Source organism: Hetaerina americana, unplaced genomic scaffold, assembly GCF_022747635.1.
Source record: "Hetaerina americana unplaced genomic scaffold, ioHetAmer1.1.p SCAF_1, whole genome shotgun sequence".
In the NCBI taxonomy this organism is placed as follows: Eukaryota; Metazoa; Arthropoda; class Insecta; order Odonata; family Calopterygidae; genus Hetaerina; species Hetaerina americana.
This window is the reverse complement of record NW_027286069.1, coordinates 4,383,224-4,399,181: the sequence shown is the minus strand read 5'-3', so window position 1 is coordinate 4,399,181 and position 15,958 is coordinate 4,383,224. Positions and strand designations below refer to the sequence as shown.

Sequence of the window (15,958 nt, the reverse complement as noted above, 5' to 3'; positions counted from 1 at the left end):
GAGACAAGTGGATTCCAAAATGACATACATCCACGCACTTTGTTGCCAATTGACGGGTGACATCTTGAACCTTGATTTCTCTCGGATAGGGCCCAAAATTCTACTTCATCACAGATTCCAGAGCTCTCACGTTACTAGAAAAGTGGGGTAGCCACCTAGGCTAAAATATTCAGGCCCAAGATTGACTGTGAGCCTCTTTGAAAACCTATTGGAATCGTCGCAAAGCGCATCGACCCGCAACTCGCTTTAATCACGAATGTTTCAACCGACAACAAGGCTTAATTTTAAAGATGACTCCCTAATGAAGACCAACTCCGTACGATCAAACACAGCAGATACGTAATTGGGTGTATCTGTCAAGTGCTCTTGGGCAGATTAAAATGGCGGAGTCATAATCGATTGTACCTTGGAGTAATTTGTCAGTTTCATAGTTAGAATACATACATATATATATATATATATATATATATATATATATATATATATATATATATATATATATATATATATATATATATATATATATACTAGTATATATATTTCACATCACAAATGAAAATCTTGATTTTATTATGGATCCATTATCAAATGTTAAAAATTCATAGAATGATTTTGTGTTACTTGCTGTCACCTGAAGCAGATTAAATTCAATGTGTCCGTGGAATTTGTCAAAAAATTATATTTTTTTGGAATAAAAAAGCCATTGAAATTATTGAAATATATTCATCTACATGCTTTAATTTTTATGGCAACTATTCCAGTACAAATTGGAAGCACCTTCATTTTTGCAGCCCGAAATTATGTATCTCCTCCTCAATAAACTGGAGCAATGAAAATGAATTTTAACTTACATATGAAATCTTAAATCACTGCATGCTGCTTAGAACACAGTAATGACCATGTGAGTGGTATCTAAAGGGATTTTTAAAACTTCTATAAAAAAATTCATTAAATAAAATCAACAATTTTTGACTGCCACAAGAAATAATGGCAGAAAAATATTGGTAACACAACAGTAACTTTTGATAATGCTAATTTCTGTCGAATTAAAATGGCTTTTGAGTACCTGATTCCAACTTCTAGGAATCTTTGCCTTTTCTTACTAAATTACAAATGACACATTTCAAGGAAATTTTATAACGCAAGGATATGATTGCAAATCCTTCTAAAATATGCCCAAGATTTTTCTTTCTTCAAATACGTGACAAATGGTGGCTATAAAGAATGAAATGCTGAGAGGAATTTGTATGCGATGTAATAAGTATTCTGAAGATAAAACAAATAGATGGGTTAATGGCAAACTTAAAAATTGTTTATAGAGTACTTGATGAAGGAAGATAACGGAGAAGATGACAGTAGACAGACTCATCTGTCAAACTCTTGAGGCACAATGGTTTGTTTGAGGGAATGAGAGTAATGAAAAACGATGACTTTGGGAGGGTAAGGAATACAAAGCTAGGTCTGTGAATTAATAATATGAAGCAGGCATTTAATGAAGGGCACGAAAGTAAAGAGACCTGAGGATATGGAGAGGGCCCTAGAAAGGAAAATGGCCTGGAGATCTGCGTCAAATCCATTCAAGCATTGACAGATACCGATGATTAATGTTTTCTTCTCCTCGAGCGCATGTTGATGATAATTATTCACTATAAATTCTATGCTCGTTCGAACTTAAACTTTCAATCAGAATAAAATTTCAGATCGCATGAATACAGTCTTATAACTAGAGATTTGTGAGAAATAAGGTATATATGTTTAAAGGGATATTAATAACTGAATTGCTGACGGTACTCATGGTAAAGCCGAATTTAATTGTCCTACTCTTTTAAATTTATTTGAATTAATCTAAATTTTCCTCCTCCCTTCTCAACTGGCTGCCTTCCATAATAGACTTTCACGTATTTAATACATAAATCATGGCACAGTGGTAGGAAACTAAACCAGCAAAATTCTCATGACACACTACGATACCTCACATTTATCCCCTTTAAGATATAAAAACACGATTTCAATATTTTTACACGAGGCAGGGAACCCCAAAGCTCCATTCTGCAAAATTCCATGATGCGAGAAATCATTCCTCTCTGTAAAGACTAAAGGCTAAGAAGAGAAAAAGTGAAAAATATATTTGGATATCTCCTTTGAAAATAGTTAAGCTAATTTTTATCTCTTGTTTTCCCTCGCTTCCGTTCGTATTTTTAAATCACTCGGCGTCGTTATCATTGAAATTTAATTTTTATCCCACCGTTTGGAATATCGCCAAACTTCTTTTCCATAGAGCTCTGAATTCTGTGCAGCCTAGTGAACAAAATTTACTTTATGGGCATATAAATCCCATGGAAGGAAAGCGAAATGTGAAAAGTCAGTTAAGGATTCGGAAAATGTCGCCGTTATGAAGAGTCACAGTCCCTGAGATGTGGTTTAACCAAGAGATGAGAATGGATACGTGGACGCCCCAATTCACCGAGCGCACCCGGCGCGTGTGAACAGCATGGCAGGCATAAAAAAATTCACGGGGATATGATGAGTCCAGGAGGTTTTTAAACAGTATCATTTCCGCAAAAAAATTAAATATTTTTTAACATCGGTCGCTCACTTTCCTTGCGTGATTTTCTCAAGTTTAGAGTAATGGTTGATATCGCCTGAGAGCTTTCACTCACATTATATATCGTATGTTTAATCAGTATCTTTTATTTTCAGTGGCTGAATACATTTTCTTTAAAACTAGTAAAAGCTTCCATTATAAATAAAGTGAAGCACTCAAGTAAAGCAGTCTTTATGATCACATTTTGATCTCCTTGATAAAAATCTTTATCAGTTCCCGGTCCATTTCCTCCAAATCCCTCCTCTTATTGACCATCCGTAAAATCCTTTACTTCTTGATAAATTATGACGATAAACTCTTCCCTGTTTTCCTTCACATGCCTACCGTAACCTTAGACTATAAATAAGATATGAACTTTACTGTCCTACGAAATAAAATACGCTTCAATATGATCAAACTGTTACATTCGCACACTTTTCTTGCCCATATTATGCATGACTAATAATACGATTGCTCAAATGGCCAGCTTAGCTCATATTTAAATTGCAAGTGAGGAAAGAGTACTCAAATGTGAAATATATACGCGTATATTCCTAAAAAATAATTATATTTATAAATAACTGGCCTTTGAAAATTATATTGTTCAATTGCTATAAAGTTTTCCTTCTTCCGGTCCAGGATATGATATTATTGCCATCTGTGCTTAAGTGGATATACATTGGAAAATAGAAGGAAAAGTGGATCCTTATTCAATCATCTGCTGCTTTCGTCCTTTTTTTTGGAATCTATACTTATGACAATGGTCTAGACAGGATCAAGTAGCACTAATGAAGCAATTCTTTTAATTTTCTCCAGGTATATTTATAAGTGAATTGCATCCATTTACATTTTAAGCAGAAGTGAAATTGGATAAGAAGCGTGAATAAAATCCCAACGTTGGAAGCTAAGTAAGGCAAAACTAACTGAGCAGAAGATTTTAAAACATGATACTAAAAAAATTAGTTTTGAAACTGAATATTTCGTATGAAGTTGAGAATTGGTAAATAAATTCATTAGCAGAAGAAAAATTAACCTCTCCGAAGGCAAAAACTTGATTTGCATATCGCGAAGGATAATGAATTCCTAATTAGCATGAAGAAATAAAATGGAATGATATATGGTGAGATGGCAAAGAGATTTGTGTGTCAAAATGGCAATGAAAATGCAAAAACAAAATCGAGCGAAAACATGGGCTCCTTATTTTAGGGTGGAAAAGGGAAGAACTGTGGACCGAATGAGGATTTGAAGTTGTCTGAGAATGACCCGAAATAACCGATACGTCCACGTCGTTCATCCTGAGAGCCTATAACCCCTTTCATCATTTCGTTTTCCCCTTCATCAATCCCTTTTTCCCCTTCTCCTCCTCTACCTTCACGCATCGCTAGATTCCTTTTTTTTAATTCGCCCTAAGGAACCCATTCCTTTCCGGCACCACGGGGCACACACACCCCCGTATTTCCCTCCCATTTCAAATATCTCTCCCGTGTCATCCCCACGTGCATTCACCCTTCGGCAAGAGAAAGGGATTTCTCCCATACCATCCACCCGCAAAACCATCCCCCCTCGCACCCGTCCCCTACCGACCCACGGCGCCTCAAAACCCCTTCACTTACAAGTCTCTCCGCGACTCATCCACCTTTTGTTCTGATTCGCCTCCTCTCTAATCGGAGAGTGCTCGCTCGCCCTTAAGTTCCTCGCCCCCTTCTCCTCCTCCTCCTCATCCGACCTGCTTCCTGCCGCCGGCGCCCTCCTTCTCAGGTTGCTTCTTCTACTCGGGCTCACTCTTATTCTTAGTTCTCAGTTATTTTCTCTTTCATGATTCTAGCGTAATTATGTAAAGTTAAAATGACACAAAAAAGGACTCAAGCTCTTGACTTTTTCTCGCTTCTCCACCTTCTTGATGTTTCCCTCGATGTTAATGCAATCGTACTGCTATACGAATAAATATTTTTTAAAGGTAATCTACCGGTACGAATAAATATATATTTCTGATTACTCAAGTTAGTATTCTACCAGTTACGGCAGATTTGGAAAGAACACAGGCCTTACAACGGCACAGCGATACATTTCCCCGCCTCTCCCAACAAAACGCAACCAGACACCCGACGCTACAATAAGCCCTTCTTACATAGACTTCCTTCCTCCTTTCATGCCGTCCAACATGTCTATCCTATCCCTTCTCCTTCCTCCCGTTTCCCCGAAGATCTCCCCTCTATCATGTTCTTCAACATCCCCTTGCCAATCAAAACGCTCTGCATCTATCTCACCTGTCTCCCTTGGATTTCCCCCAAAAATGCCTTTTTCCTCCCCCTCAATGTCGAGTACTTTTCGTTTGTTTTGCTTTCTGCCCATGTCACCATTTTCAACATTCTCCACGCCCACATTTCGAAAGCACGTCTATCGTCTTACCTCAACGACCATGTTTTCGCGCCGTAAAAAACCACGCTCCACATCAAAGTTTTAACAAACCATTTCTTAAATGCAAAAAATTTAGAGTGTAAAAATGATTCGTTACAATCTAAAATTGTTGCATTGAAATGCATATTAGCGGATGACTCCGTCAAAATTTACTGTTGCGGCAACTTCCGTAGTTTCTCGGAATTCCTCTTAATATATTAACTAATACCATTACATTTTCCATCTTCCCATTTTCTCCGAAGCTATATCATATAAAATTAATAACATTCTTACAAAATATGTTGCTTTAAACTTAACCTTTTTATGAAACCTTATAAATGGCTGTTTGCTTAGGTAAAAACATTCACAAATGGTTAGCAAATTACTGCTATGATCGCCATTTTTCCCCAAATATGTCATCCAAGGCAGCAACATATGATCACCATTATCGATGGCCCCCGGATATATTTTCCATCCTCCCTCCGTCTTTATTTCTTCCCGAAAAATGGATAACGTTTTTACGATCATTCTCCTTCCTCATAACCCTCTTGCGTTTCCCACGATGTATAAGTACCTCCCTCCCTCCCTCCTCAAAATCATACGTCACACACTCCTCCATAAAACACTCGGCGCACGTGCTCCCATCTCATTTGAAGAATGGAATCGATCGCCGGGGTCAATGCGGGCGGGGGCACGGCGGCGGAAGGGCAAGGGGCGTCGTCCCCCGTCGCGGGGACGCCCACCCCGGCGCGCGAGGCCTCCCCCCCCCCCCCCCGCGGTCTCCTTTCCCGCACGCAACAGATGAGGGGGTGGGGCCGGACCTTGCCCCCCCGGCGAACCCCCAGGATCACCCGCGCTCCCAAGCAAGGAGGGCGGGGGGTCCCGGGGAGTGTGGGGCGGCCGCCAAACGCGAAGGACAGGAGACGCTCTCTTCCCGATGAACCCCTCCACCAGAGACGTAGTTAGAGAGTGTTGGCGCCGCACCTGGGCTCAGTCCACTCGCCACCCACCACGCACACACGCACCACTCTCTTCTCTCAGGAGTCCTCGCCGCTTCACTCGTCTTTCGAGTTTCCTCCCATCGAGCGTCCCTCTCCGGGAATTCCTCAATAAAACAGTTTCCACTTCCGGGAGGCTGGATCCCATTTCCTCTTCTGTCTCCTTCGCTAGGGTGCTGGGGGTTAGGGGGGGGGGGGGCGTCGTGGAGATTATGGGCTCGCAACGCCTCTATCACATCTCCTGTCACGCGTTTTTCTTCAGCCTCTCTTCTCTCTCTCTTCCGCCGCTGTTCAATCAGCATCCATTCACTTTACCTATGGCCCTCATCCTCCTCCCGGGTAAATTCGGCAACACCGCTTCCCGACTACTCCCCCTCCCAATTCGAGAGGTCAGTGGGGAGGGCGCGGCGATCGGTCGACTCGTAATTCGGTCGCGTCGCTCTGACAACATCGCGAGTCACCCGCGTGTTTTGCTATCCTGGGCTCAGCCATTCTTCCTTGAAAACCATTCTCCTAATTGTTTCCTTTGGATATTTGTCGACTTTTTGTCACGCCTCGGTGAAGTTACGCGTGTCACACACATTTTTTCATTAGATAATCGAACCTTCACCAAGTGGCGCGACCGAAATGTGCGAGAGTGAGACAAAGGTGAGTTTTTATACCTTTTGGGTTTAAATGAAATTAATTTTATTTTTTTAAAAGTGAAATAGTGATGTGATTATAAACAGTAAGTCGAAATATTCATACAGGAATTAAGATTCGTCGAGGTTATAGTTTTGCATATTTCGAGGTGCATGTTAAATTTATCATACAGTGTCAACTGGTCATGCATGCGACCAAATAGTTTATATGTACACAAAATATTTTAATTCTTAGTTAGAATTAGTTTAATTCTTAGTTGGAATAAACATCCTGTTTAAGGGCCTTCATTCGCAAAACCAATATATTTTGCGAATAATTCGTTCAATTATTGTATTAATTAGACTAGGTGGGTTAGCCTTTGAAGAGTGCTGATGAAAGGTAAATTTTGAAAGTTCTAAAAGTTTATGAATAACTTCTATACTAATAAATATTCAGCATGCATCATAGAATCGTTAATAATTTTCACTACTAAGAACATAACGCAAAACATTTTAAATTTCATTAAAAATCAACTACAAACTATTTACATTATAATATAAAGAAAATAGTTCTTACAGTTGGTATGTTCCCATAAAATGACACATTCTGTGGTTTATAAACATTATTTTATTGATTGCTAAAAATGCCTCGGAAAATAAATATATTGAACAGTTCCAAGCAAAAGCATGAAAATTTACAGACGATGGCCCCACAAAAAATATTTTACGTCTATTTTCGCGTGATGAAGGACTGCTTCGCGGATTCAACTTTCGAAAAAGGCATAAAATGGTATCGGGTTGAAAGGAACACACAAATCTGGGAACTCCCTGCGGACGATACACTTTGAAATGCCGTCTGTAAATAAAAAAATCGATTTTTCATACTTTCTAAACGACAAATGTCATTCTTTCCTATGTAGGCACATATCCGGAAGCCTGAAAATGCTGAGTGTTCTAAAAAATGAGAACTCGAGTGAGTTCCCAAAAAAATAGGGTGAAACATTTCACAACATCCTGAACGAGATGCTGGAGACTGGAAGTAACCCCGATAAATTTCGGAAACGGAAGCAAAGAAGTGAATCTAGACACCCTAACTCCAGTCAAAACTTGCCTATTCAATGTAACAGTTCTTTGAAACCGCAGAAGGAGTTCGAGTGTGTTCGAGTTTTTGTCACGATCCTTCGGAAAATACATGAAAACATAAATGCTCCTCCTCAAATCACTCCTTTAAAAAGGCCATCGCTTCACAATACTTTAAAGTTTATTAGAATTTTCTCTAATTTAATTTCAGTTTCTTCACGGAGCATTCAAAATGGACTGGTTGTCTTGGAGGAAATGTCGACAAAAATATTACTTCAAAACAGAATAGTTGTTTAAGAAATCCTTGCAGGACTCACCCTCGCCGCGGCATTTGATGGATTGCCGGCCATGAGCATCTGACGCAGCTCCCGACACCTCTGGCCCTCCGCCTCCCTCCGATACACCAACTCGTCGAATCGAGAGCGGTCTTCCAATGCCACTACCTCCCTTAGTTCCGTAAGCAAGGTGTACTGGAGAAATGAGAGAAACAAGGGAATGTAATTCAGGCCTCCTAAAATTAAGTGAAACCCTTTCAGGACTGATTCAGTGGAAATAATTCATTCAAGGTAGGCATATGACCATTTTTCCACCAAGTAATTATTTTTTGGAAAAGTGCTATATCCTTATTGTACAATTTACTCTTAAATTAAAACACTCAAAAGATTTGGCCAATTCTGGTAAAACATTTGAAAATTTTCATTAACTCCGAATTCCTCCGGGCAATATATGTTTTTATGAATATTTTTTACACGTAAGTTACTCAAAGTGCATTTGGGTTTGTTGTTAATATTCTATACTACATTAATATTAAAAAATATAATACGAAACAATTAAACGTTTGTGCTCTGAAATTTTACTAGGTAGTCAGAGAAATATCAAGTAAAGATTATTCTTTGGAAGAAGTTTCTTCCTTACATTTATTCTCTGATATTGATTACAACTTTTAAGTTCTAAAATTGAAATATTAGCACATAACTTATGCAGATTTCTGAAAGAGCAACATTTAAATGCTTTGGAGACTTACCTTTCCTTTATCGATACTTCTTTTTTTTCTCGAATTTCCTATTTTCGTCAAGAGGTACTATTGATTTGACCTCTCTTGAACCTCTCTTATACCTTAAGAGAAATCCTATCAAAAATATACGCATTTCATTAATACATAGGTTGATTTTTATTCGATTAAAAATAAATTTAGATTAACGTAATAACAAACACTAATTCTAAATAATTTAGCCTCTAAAAGAGGAACTCGATATCTTTTTCTTTACTAATTACACAATTATTAGCTTCTAGCGCACGTTTATCAAATAAGGTACAGGTAAATTAATGAACTGATATCAATACAGCCATATTACTCTAGACAGATGTTTTAAAATATCAAAATGTGACTGTAATGATATTTTCGCTGCGTAGAATTGGTGGTATTTAATTTTAAAATATAAGATAGCGGGCAGTGAGAAGTTATAATTGTCAATATTAGGTGAAAATGAAAATTCTGCTTAAAGAGCAGAATGTATGCCGAGGATAAATGATTACGGAGTCACCGAGAGAAAAGCTACTTAAAATATCGAAACACCAAAGAAAACCACCGAAATTTGTTTTGCTCAAATATTTCCAGGAAGAGTTTATTGATTCTTCAAGAGACATTTAATGAAATAGACGCGTAAATCTAAAAAAAATATGCAGCACAAACAAAATTCTATTGTTTGTCTTCTTTGTCAACAGGTGTATATTGGAGAGAGTGTATGAGTACACATCAATGTTTGGACATATAAAAACAAACAATGTTCAGTATCAAGTAGTTTTAATATTTGCAATCTGCTTTAAATGGCTGTCTGGCCTACGTAATATGCTTATTTACTTGGTGGAGGTCAATATATTTTTAGATGTTTTATATATCACAACTTTGATAACTTAAAAAAATGTCCTTGATTTAATAAGTACAAATTCATATTTTTGACTAGAATTTCTATATATATATATATATATATATATATATATATATATATATATATATAAATATAAATATATATATATATATATATATATATATATATAAAAATAAATATATATATAAATATATATATATATATATATATGTAAATATATATATATATATATATATATATATATATATAAATAATATATATATATATATATATAAATATATATATATATATATATTTATATATATATAAATATATATATAAATATATATATATATATATATATATATATATGTATATACATATATATATATATATATATATGTATATATATATATATATATATATACAGTAAAAAAGAGGCACGTTAAATCAAGAATAGTTGAAAATTCAGCCTCGTACCCCAATTATACGAGAGAGTAAAATATGCCTAAACCGAAAGTCCACCTGTTTTAACATTTGCAATCTTTCCAACGCCATGGAATTCCTAAGGATACAAGTTATGAATTGTGATAAGACTCCAAAAGGATTGTTCTTGACGTCAATCGATCTTTTAATGATGAACCTATCGCGAAGTTCGCATTAATTTTTTTTATGGAAATCGCATAGCATTAAAAATAGGTTTTCCAGTACATAATCCTATTAGAGCAATATTTAAAATTTTGGACTTTGGAAAACCCACTTGTTCTCAAATTACTTCTCCAACGTCACCGTGCTCGAATGGAATAATAACACCCGAATAGAAGGAAAAAATGCACGCCACCTGAGCGTACTCGGTTTTCAATCAATATCCAGATACTACGCAGTACAACAATTTGCGGATTTTGCAGAGAAAACAGTGTTACCACGCAAGGGCAATATATCTTTCGTGCATACAAATTAAATGCCGGTCTTCGCTATGGAGTTGTCACAAGCCGAAAATGTACGGCGCACTCGCGGAAAGGGATTGCCGAAGAAGAAGAAGGGGATGGAAGTGGCGATGAATAGAACGGCTTCCGGAACTGTTGTCTTGGATTCTCCTGACCGCTACTCAGGCGTCGGGAAGATTTCATATGATTTCCATTGAGGCATATAGGAAGGCGGTGATGGGACCCAGGTGGTGGTGCCCGAGGGTGACGCCAAGAGGGGAGGACAGGCTGTATTGTGGAAACAGGGGAGGCGCAACTTTGTCCCCGCTGTCCCTCTCCTCTCCTCCGATATCGTACCATGCCCGGCGTGGGTGATTGCGCACTCCCAGACAGGTGAATCCCAAAACACACACACACGCACACCTCCTCCTCCTCTCCCCCCACCCCCTCTTCTCCTATCTCCACCCTCCGGAGGCGAACGGGGAGGGGAGGAGGATACAAGATGGCCGCCTTACCTTCTCGGGCGTGCTCAGCATCTCCAGGAGGACAGCGAGGAAGGCGTCGATCGCCATCCTCCGGGCGGCGTACTCCCGCATATAGTACGCCAGGGTGGCGAACTCGGACTTCCTCAGCACCCTCCTGGCCTTCTCCTCGACCATCTGCAGCGAGGGGCAGCCCAGGGCACCGCGTCCCCCGCCGTCCACCGCCGACGACGAAGGAAGGCCACTAGCGCACCTGCGGGGGCGGCAAGAGAGAGCGCGCGGCGGTTGCCTATGCGTTTTGCCCCTCTCTCTTTCCCCCTTCGTCCCGACAGGGGGGAGAGAGAGGGCGCGGATCGATCGGGCGGCACGGCCCGCCTCAGCGTGCGCGTGTACTTGCGTGCCTGCCCCCCCCCCCGGACCTCTTCCCCCCTTCCCACTGGAGTCCCGGGAGCACACCTCGCCTCGCCCGCTCTCCGGACGTGCGGAGTGTCGGGGGAAAGGCCCGAAGAGAGATGGGCCCCCAAAGGGATCAGGAGGGGGGAGGGGCCCCGCTCTCTCTCTCTTGGGGGGGGGACGACCAGGGGAGCGGGCCTCCGTGACGGGGGTGGGGGGGGGGTTGGGGGGGGGCGGAAGGACAAACACAAGGGCCCGTACATAATTAAAAGCCCCTATCCTTCTCTCACTCACTGGCGCAGATCAATACGCGAAGACACACGACTGATTCGATCCATTGGGTTTTGCCCACTTTCCATCACGAAGCATGACAGGAAGAGGTCAAAGGAAGTCCCGTCCACTGAGGAAGGAAAACTTCGGAGGAAGGGCATCGCATGGGCCGAAAGGGGTCAAGGTGATGGAAGCCACCAAAGAGGACGATAATTGAATCCCGAGGCCTTTTTAATGTTAATAGATTCTGTTGAGTGGCTGGGTGTTAATGGATTCCGCTGTTACTTGAAAACCAGCGGTCATGTGCAATTAAGCAATTAGGAGTAATTTCGGCGCCTCAGGAGGCAGGCGCTTCACAAGCGGAACGAGGACCGTGGGGTCGAATCCCACCCATCTCGAGTACAGTGGTTGGGTTGGCGTGATTTTTTTTAGAATTAAGCTACTGTGATGGAACAACTTTACTTACAAACATCTTAATTTTAACTAATGTGCTTAATGATAAAGGGAAGGGACTAATTAGCTCAATTATTTGCATTCGAAATTAGATTTTTCTGCGCATCATTCTTACATTAATTTACTCAAATTTGAAATTCAATCAATTAGTTGATTTATTTAATATGAATTTTACATGAGCATAGTGCCCAGAAAGTGATGCCATTAAGGATACCAGTATTGGGAAAGGGAAATAGGCATGCTTGAAAAAAATGGCCTATCTCTACTGCCTAATCGATACCTTTAGGATTACTGTGCGATCAAGTCATTAGGAGTCATTATTGTAAAAATTTTCATTTTAATATGATGGTCATTACTTCGAAAGGTTCCTATTTTCATTTTTTTGCAGTGATGAGCCACTTTGTATTTCCTTCAATCATATTTTTACGAATCAGGCAATTTTTATGATAGATTTTCGTCTTTATTCAAACCTTCTACTATGGTTCGCAAATGTTCGTGTTCCTTGCAAAGTGAGCGATGAAATACTGGACTAATTTTCCCTCTACTTCGTTTACTGATTATCTCTTGGGAAACGATATTTCCTTAAGATATTTCTCAGCAAATACCTGCTCAGTAATATATATATATATATAATAAAATAAAATATAAATAAATATATATATAATAAAATTATATACATATACATAATAAAATTATATATATATATATATATATATATATATATATAATGTATAACACTTAGCACTAATGGACACAGACAAAAACACGCAGAAACACACAAAAAAGAGACTCACTATTTTTGTGTGTTTCTGCGTGTTTTTGTCTGTGTCCACTAGTGCTAAGTGTTATACATTATTATTCACGTCCGTGAGACTTTCAAAAAGTGATATATATATATATATATATATATATATATATATATATATATATATATATATTAGTTTCCTCCATGACGGAATTCTTGTTCTCCAACAGAGAACAATTATTTAGTTAAGCCTCCAATAGCAACAACGGTCAATGCTATAATGACGACATGTAATGTATTTGCTTTCTGATCCTCTATTCCAACATAAAAAACTTTTTTTCTTAAAATGAATGGCCAAACCTCATTGGTATCAAGTCTTACGACTTAGAGGTTCTTTAATTTAATTCTAAGAAAAAATCAAAGTTTTTACTCTAAAATTGCACAAATTATATAACTTAATCCGACGTAATACTGAAACAAGTTTCAATTTTAATCACATACTTTGGATCTCTTTTGATAGACTGGGAAGCAACTGAGGATATTTCATTCAAGTCTGCTGAGTGAAAATTAACACAAACAGCTTTTAATGAGCTACCTGTTTTCATCAAACCATAAAGAGATGCTTCTGCATAACTTCCAGCTTCTAAATATGTGAGTTATTTTAATTGAAATATTTCTAGGCTGAAATTTAACCATTTCTGAACTAAAATGGTTAAACTTGAATGTTTAAACTCAAACGGCTTAATCGTAAATGTTTTATTAGCCGATTTACTGGCTACACAACTTACACCGAAGTGGGGAGGTAAAATTTCTGTCCCGCTGGATGGTAAGTGACTTGCTTTCATTTAAAATTATTTCACAACGTCCCGTCCAGTACGCCACTCTTGAGTTGACTCTGGTGTAGCAAGTGGCACATCACGCCACTCTAGGCAAGAGTGGAGTACCTTCAACGTATGCTTCGCCTCACGCCAGACCTCGGCAGAGAACGCGTGTTTTTTTCGTCAAAAATAATCTGTTCACCGGGCATTGTAAGGTACCTCTACTAAAGCAGTTTCATGCCGTTGAAAAGTAATTTGCCAATTAAGTCGTCTAAAACATACTCAGTAAGATATTCGACTAAATATAACAACAAAAGGTTTGCGACGAAAGTAAAAAAAAAAACTTTCAAAGACACCAAAATGGTACTAAAATACCTTTATAAGCAATGATGCTTAAATTTTTTAGAAATTTTTGCATGATAATTGAAAAAAAATTTATGCATAAATAATATATCCGATATTACAAATGGTTAGTTGCTGACATTCACTTATCTTATTTTGAAAGTTTCCTGCGATCACTTCCGTGTCAATCTCAACCTGGATTATACAATTATTTTCGTTCAGTACAAATGAAATATAAAACGATTAAACAGCCACTTTCATGAGTACTTTTTGATTATCTAATTTCTAAAACTAATGATTTGTCTTGCACTACGTATCAAGTTAAAAATATAACATCCTCAGAAAAGATTAGATGGAAGTATATTACATAAACCAGCAAAAAAATATGGATTTCATTTTCAGAGCGAACTTAAATTATGCAACAGAATGTCGTCCCACTCCCTGCCGCCCCTCACGGGAGCAAAGCGCGGAATCGCCCGCCTCCTCCCACCTGCTCCGCCATGTGCGCAGTCAATTCCGGCCACAGCAAATCGTTTCTTCAATACACCCTCACTCAAACTTCAACTCAGCCGTCCAATTATTGAGGAAATTCATCCTTTCTACAGGAACGCTCATATTGAAATTCATCAGAGTACGCGTGCAAACATTAGTTTGGTCGAGGAGTAAAAGGTAAAAAAGTATTTACAGCAACTGTTGCGCAATCTAAAGAGTTAATTATGCATTATGAAACAGGAGGCACCGGAGCACGCACTGCCCTCAAACATACGGCGACAAACTATAACATCGGGCGAATTCCGTCTTTCCACCACGTGGAGGCGTTTTGCATTTCAAGTTCGATCTCTTCCCAGACGGAACCTACCGTTCGCACGCCAGATGTCACCTGGGTTTCGCCTGAAAATTATGCAACACCCTATTCCCAGAGGAGGCGACTTCCTAGAGGAGGAGGACTTAGATTCGACCGTGCTCCAACTCTCGCCACACACTGGAAACGTTTCTGATCGGCCTAGGAGAAACGTGATAAGCTCACGGAATGTTAAGCCATTGACGTCGTACTATCTGCAATTCTCAGGACAAGGGAGTTGTAGGCTTTGAGCAAAATATGATTAAATAGCGCACGGACCTTTTATGCAGGCTTTAAGGTGCGATAAGTACCTTCAACGGTACAGTAAGTAAAATTCTCTGATCGAGACTCCCATTCTATCCAATTTTTACCCCATCACTTATAATGAGAATGCCATCGCCAGGAATCGAACCCATAGGATCTGCTTGGAAACTAACCTCAGACGTCACACCTATTCGTAGTTTCATTTCAATATCCTATCGGGAAATGAGTTTAAAAGAGAAGACGGAGATGGACGATTGAGACACGAGACTGCAAATTATTTCAGAACAAGCGTCATATAGTCAACGTATCCTCTCCACACATACACGTAATTAATTGACCACTCAAAATCGGTTTAATTTCGCTGACGACATTTCCGGTTTCAAGTACCTTTTCATACTGACGTAATTGTATGGACGATTCAAGATCGTTTGTAAAAGATGACAGGCATGAAATGTTATGGTTATGGCCGAGTGGCCATGAATTATGCATCACTGTCGGGAGGACCCGAACCCCTGCGAACTTGAACGAGGAAGAGCAGGGCACGTACGTTGATTTCAGAATGAGATCGGATAGAGGATAAGGTCGAATAAAAACATTTGAAACATTGATTCGTCCCGGGTTATTCTAATATTTCAATTGAGCCCCGAAGTTGATGCAAACACTTTTTTCTTTTGATCCGAAATCTTATGCTAAAGTAATTAACTCTTCATATTAAAGTTAAGATTTAATATTTTGCATTTAGAATTTGGGAATACATCCGGGTGTTTCCTCAATATAAATTCATTCTAAATCTAAGGTTCACTAGTGATAGCGATTGTTGATCTTTTCCAAATGGAATATGTAGATATAGATAGTAAAATCCTGTCTGGGGAAGGAT

General features: G+C 38.9%; 1 protein-coding gene across 1 annotated transcript in view; it reads right to left on the bottom strand.

Annotated features, from left to right (window-relative positions):
• dysc (whirlin protein dyschronic) overlaps positions 1–15,958 on the bottom strand; it is a 209,279-nt gene that overhangs the window by 139,632 nt on the left and 53,689 nt on the right. The window contains exons 7-8 of the mRNA XM_071590149.1: positions 10,989–11,208; positions 7,997–8,149 (exon numbers count right to left, since the gene is read on the bottom strand). Of these exons, the coding sequence (XP_071446250.1) occupies positions 7,997–8,149; positions 10,989–11,208 (373 nt within the window). The remainder of the gene's footprint in view (positions 1–7,996; positions 8,150–10,988; positions 11,209–15,958) is intronic.